This window comes from Electrona antarctica, assembly GCF_951216825.1.
Source record: "Electrona antarctica genome assembly, contig: scaffold_32, whole genome shotgun sequence".
NCBI classification, from domain to species: domain Eukaryota; kingdom Metazoa; phylum Chordata; class Actinopteri; order Myctophiformes; family Myctophidae; genus Electrona; species Electrona antarctica.
In genome coordinates this window covers 745,738-751,532 of record NW_027638678.1, presented here as the reverse complement: position 1 = coordinate 751,532, position 5,795 = coordinate 745,738, and the positions used below count along the sequence as shown (strand labels likewise).

General features: G+C 43.2%; 1 protein-coding gene across 1 annotated transcript; it reads left to right on the top strand.

Moving 5' to 3' along the window:
- Positions 1-2,208: 2,208 nt before the first annotated feature.
- Positions 2,209-5,276, top strand: LOC306917856 (uncharacterized protein; the record flags this gene model as incomplete). The annotated part of the gene is made up of 8 exons (XM_079530753.1): positions 2,209-2,282; positions 2,683-3,169; positions 3,340-3,526; positions 3,706-3,966; positions 4,067-4,238; positions 4,543-4,691; positions 4,848-5,023; positions 5,169-5,276. 7 exons carry the CDS (start codon positions 2,209-2,211, stop codon positions 5,012-5,014), a joined length of 1,497 nt encoding a protein of 498 aa, XP_079386879.1. The 3' UTR covers positions 5,015-5,023; positions 5,169-5,276.
- Between the last annotated feature and the right edge of the window lie 519 nt (positions 5,277-5,795).

Genomic DNA, 5,795 nt, shown 5'->3' with positions numbered 1-5,795 from the left:
AGCCTCGTCTCGCCACACGCCAGAGCCGGGAAGCCTCCACTACCCAGCCCCGGAACACTCTGCAATAGCTCGGCCTGCCCGGTGCCGATACGACTCCGCCACTCGCCAGAGCTGGAAAGCCTCCACTATACCGAGCCCCGGAACACTCTAAAATATCTCGGCTCAGCAGAGTGCTGCGGTCAGTTGGTGGTTGTGGTCGTGTGGAGTACTTTTATTGTGTTTTAGTTCGTTTTTATTTTAAAAAAATGCCAAAGCGGTGCGTGATCGGTGGGTGCAGCAATGTCGCTGTGGAAGGCCTTCCAATCCATGTTTGGCCCAAGAACGAAAAGATTGCCAATAAGTGGGACACTTTTGCACGCATCAAACGCTCGGATTGGAACAAGGGAGTCCCAGGCGTGTCCAATATATGTGGAGAACACTTCATCCCGACAGATTATGAAGCATACGGGCAGTGGAAGGCTGGTTTTGTGTCGAGGCCACGTTTGAAAAAAGATGCAGTCCCTTCTGTACATCCCACTGTTGGTGGCCAGTCCGCTGCTACAGTAGTTCGGCCGAAGTCGAGGGCCTTACACGTCATGGAAGTAAACAGGGTAAGTGTTTATATAAGAACCTTGTTTTGTGTTGTTGTAGAATACTGTTACCGAAGTATGTAGGCCTAAATGTACAATACGTCTATTTGATTACTCTCCTCCCAACGTGGTTTAGAAGATTTAGAATATCTCGCCATTGTATTGTAATTATTTATTATAATGTCGCGGTTTATTATAATTTCACGCTTTCAGAACGACTCAGGTAGTTTTACTAATGAAATATCGAATAATTGCTTGACATCCCAAGTAGACTGAATTGCAAATAGACCTGAAGTCGGTAGCTAACACATAATGACACAGCAGTGGTTATGGTTTCTCGCTTTCCCAAGGACCCCCAAATTGACATGAATACTAGACCACCATTTGAAAATATATGTCAGGGACCCCCATCCCCATAAGGGAAGGATATTTGGTAACATTTTGATATTTGGGACCCCACATCTATCATCAGTAATAATTTAAATCTGATCTTGTACACATGGAACCAAATGGACCCTTGTTCCATTTGTACACTCAGAGCAACTCACATTATATTTGGAAAAAATGACTCACATGGTCTTTAACTAGGGGACCCCCTGACCCTATTTGAGAAACACTTACAGGACCACAGTGGAAACAAGCCACTGTGCCTTTTTTGTTTTCCTTTTAGCATCATTGTAAAATCATACCACTGTACTATTTGCAAACTGTTACTGTATTCAGTTTCAGTCAATCAAAATCATAGGCCTAAATGTCTAAATGTATATGAATGAACATTTGACAGCGGGCGACTGTGGCTCAGGAGGTAGAGCAGGTCGTCCAATGATCCATGGGTTGGCGGTTCGAATCCCGGCTCCTCCTGTCTACATGTCGAAGTGTCCTTGGGCAAGACACTGAACCCCAAATTGCTCCCGATGTGCTGGTTGGTACCTTGCATGGCTTCCGCCGCAATCGGTGTATGAATGTGTGTGTGAATGGGTGAATGTAATGCACAATCTATGTAAAGCGCCTTGGATAAAGGCGCTATATAAATGCACCATTTACCATTTTATGTAAACTTGTTACCAACACCAGCAAGTGTATGTTACATATCCAGTTATTACATTGGCACTGCATATTGTAATGGTTGTATGTTCTGTGCTTTTTTTATAAAGTGCCTGGCAGCCGCGGTCACACAAAAGGTAGAGGCTCCTTCTACGTCTTCCTCTGTGACCCCAAGTCAGCCCGAGCCAATATCCATGGCTGTACTTCCTGAAGTTCCTGTAACTCGAGGAACGCAGTGCTCCTGGATAGCCACTCCACATAAGACCGTTGGTGAGTAATGTAAACAGTGTCAGTGGCCCTGTGTGTCGAAGTGTCCTTGAACAAGACACTGAACCTCTAATTTATCCCATTTGCCTTGCATGGCTTCCTGTGGCATCGGTGTGAGAATGGGTGAATGTAATGTTCAATCTATGTAAAGCACTTTAGTAAATGCACCATTTACCATATAACTACAAGTACTCAATTGACTATAATTGCAGGTTTTCAATGCTCGCCCAAAATGGTCAGCATTGGGGTACAGTGTGAACTCCTGTGTGAGCCAGAGCTCATGGAGGTGGAGGAGGAGGAGGAGGAGGAAGAGAAAGAGAAGGAAGGGATGGATGATGATGATGATGAAGATTATGTCCCATCAGAGGATGAAGAGGATGAGGAGATGACATCTGTGACTCGGTCAGTGGCCATTTTGTTTGGTGCCACATTTATTCTTTGCCAAAACACATCATGTCGTGTGTTGATGTTCAAGCCATCGTTTAACAGCTCTAACTGTATTTTCCAATACAATGAAATCACAACTATTCAACCCATAGCTGATAGCTCTAAATCTGTACTATCTGAGAGTTCTATCACTTACCCTTTATACTTTATGAAGTTTACCATCATTTATTGTATTTCCTTATGATAGTCTATTTGACATCCTCCAGTGTCCCTTGTACAGGATATCTCTACGCAGATCTACAAGCTCACAATGTGTCGTAAATGTTACAAGTTGTGAACATGTAGATTTGTTATTTTTGGAGAATGTTTGTCCCAGAATAAGTGGTTCATATTTAATTTATTCTTTCTTTTTCAGAGAGCCAGCAACTGCATACCGAGGTCCTGTGGAGGACCAGAAATACATAGTTTTTGAGTCGCAGCTAATGACCCTTTTCCAAACCTGTGAGTTGTGTTTTGAGAAGACACCTGGCAAAGTCAGAGTAAATGGAACTGCAGTCTACATCACTCAGTCTTGCACATCGTGTGGCCATGTGAAGCAGTGGAACAGCCAGCCAAAGATTGGGAAGATTGCTGCGGGGAATTTGCTGCTTTCCGCTGCCATTCTTGTTTCGGGAAGCATGCCGACCAAAGCTCTTCGAATGCTGAACATTATGGGACTGGCAACAATCCATCGCAACACATTCTTTAGGCACCAGAAAGCACACCTTCAACCTGCCATTGTCAAACTGTGGAAGGATGAGCAAAGTGACATCATCAGGTCCCTTGAAGAGATGACTGGACCACTGGTGTTGTCAGGGGATGGAAGGAGTGACAGCCCTGGACACTCTGCAAAGTTTGGAACAGTCAGCGTCATTGAGCAGAGAATCAACAAAATTTTGCATGTTGAGATTGTCCAGGCATGTTCTGTTGTGTTCATTTCAAGTTGTAAAATGCTCAATGATCTGTAGTGTCTGATCCATCTGGTTTCTCCTTTACATGTGTTTTGTTCTGTTTTGTTTGTTCTCCATCTTAGAGTAACGAGGTCAAGAGCTCATCATGGTGTGAACTGGTTGGACTGCAGAGAACCAAGGTGTTCCTGGACACTGCTGGATTACAAGTGGGAACACTCATCACTGACAGAAATCGTCAGGTAGCAAAGTGGGTCCGGGAGTTCTGGATTGGAGTCAACCATCGGTTTGACATATGGCACATTGCCAAAGGTATGATCGAATGTGTATCTACAGTGCTTGTGCTATTTTGTATTTATTTTGAATTAGTGAAGCAACAAACTCACCATTTCTAATCAATAACTAATATTTTGTCATTGTAACATAACAATTAAACAATCGTGTTTATATTGTAGACTAATTACATATACTTATGTATATACTATGTGTAGGCATCGCCAAGCAGATCGACTTGCTGGCCTCCAGGAAGGAAAGTGTTGATGCTGGGCTTTGGCGGAAGTCCATCATCAACCACCTGTACTGGTCTGCTGCATCAAGCACAGAAGAAGAAAGAGACATGATTTTGGCCAAGTGGCAGATTGTTCTCTTTCACCTTCAGAACCAACACACAGACCTCCCAATTCCACTGATGCCATCGTGTCCCCATGATCCACTGGAAGAGGATGAAAGGACAAAAGTGTGGCTGGAACAAAGTAAGTTATAATTTCATTCATTCCAGAATGTCATTGTAAACTTAAATTGGCATTACCGAGTGGAATCGATGTTAACTGTGTGTGTGTGCGTGTGCGCCAGACTCTGCCAGCTCAGTTGGGCTAGAGAAGATTCTCCATGGCACTATGATCTCGAAGGACATTTCACTGCTGTCCACAGACCACCAGACATCCAGTCTAGAGGCCTACCATTCACTAATCCTCCAATTCCTCCCAAAGCACACGGCCTTCTCCTACACAGGAATGCATGCCAGGTAGGCAATACATTTTGAAAAAAATGTTATGGTATAAACCAGGGGTCTGCAACCTATTTAAATTAAGTGCCATGTTTTTATTTTCTAGATAATCAGCGTGCCGTGTCAACATTAATTTTAATGACATCATATTTTAAACCAGAAATCGTCTCTCTCAGAATTATGCCAGTTAGCCAGTGATAACCCTCATTTGTGCCAATGTTGGAACCGGTGCCAAAGGTTGCTTACCCCTGGTATAACGATTGTATGTATGGCTTTACTATTCAGAGACATGCTCTATTTTTGTTCTCTACTCGTTCATTAGAACATACCTTGCTGCCATGCACTACAATGAGAACAGTGGCCGCATGCAGGCAGTTCGAAAAGATGGTATGCTCAGATGGTCAGTTGTGTTCCCGAAGGCCAAGAAGGGAGAGTATTCACTTCGCCCAGTGAAAACTGAAGCCACTTATGGTGAGTGTCTACATTCTACAATATAATTTAGCAGCCTTGTAGCAACTATTGCTGCTGTAGCAGTTATGCTGCCCCAAGGCCGAGTTGAGATACTAACGACTAAGAATTGTATAACAGTTAATACAAAATCTTGAACATATTGCCATTTGGTTACAGAATACACAGCTAAAATGATGGAGATGGTTGTCTGCAAAGTGTCGGGAGACATGGATGTCACCCAGATCGTAATGCCTCAGTCCCCACCACCCTTGTGCCACGATGCTACTCGCCCTGAGATGAGCCAAGCAGTAGCGTCCTATGTGAGTCGCTTCAAGAACAAGTAGCAATCTACGGTGAGTTTCTACAATATCATTATGTTGTCTCACTCAGTTATTACATTGCAGTATATATATCCCTATACTATGCATACTTCGTCATTGTTATACTGCGTGTGTGTGTGTGTGTGTGTGTGTGTGTGTGTGTGTGTGTGTGAGACAGAATTTACGGTGGTGGTGAGGTTGATAGGACAGCCCAGAATCATCCAGCATCGAACCAGGGGCGCCCACACTTGAGATCTAGCTCTGGCCAGCTCTACCCAAGATCTACCCATCACAAAAAAATCAAAAATCAAATACCAAAAAAATACACGGGTTTCAGGAAAATTAGTTAGATGTTTCTAGAACGTAAACATGTAATTTGAACCAGTTGTAATCATTTGTGTACTTCTTTGTAATGTGTCATTTGTTGTTGTTTTTCCTAATGTGTGTTATAGGCTATGTGGGGTAAAAGGGGGGTGTACTACAGTTGAATATGGACTATATGTATTTTTCTGTATGCCAATCTTGTGATTGTCATAAGGGGGGAGTGTGGAATCGTGAATATAGTCCATATGGCCATAATGCAATATTCTGTCAATAACTACACTATACATTAATAGGTCACTGTTTATTTGGGTCTCTGTGTTAATTTGATGCAGGTTAAGTGGAGTCATATTGTCTGGTCAAAAGAGCTTGGGTCTGAGAATCAAACACCTCAGAGGTTCTCATGAAGTACCCTGGGGTTAAGCCTTTGTTCCATGCTTGAAGCTTGGTCACAGGTGTGAATCAAAACACACAGCTGTCTGCT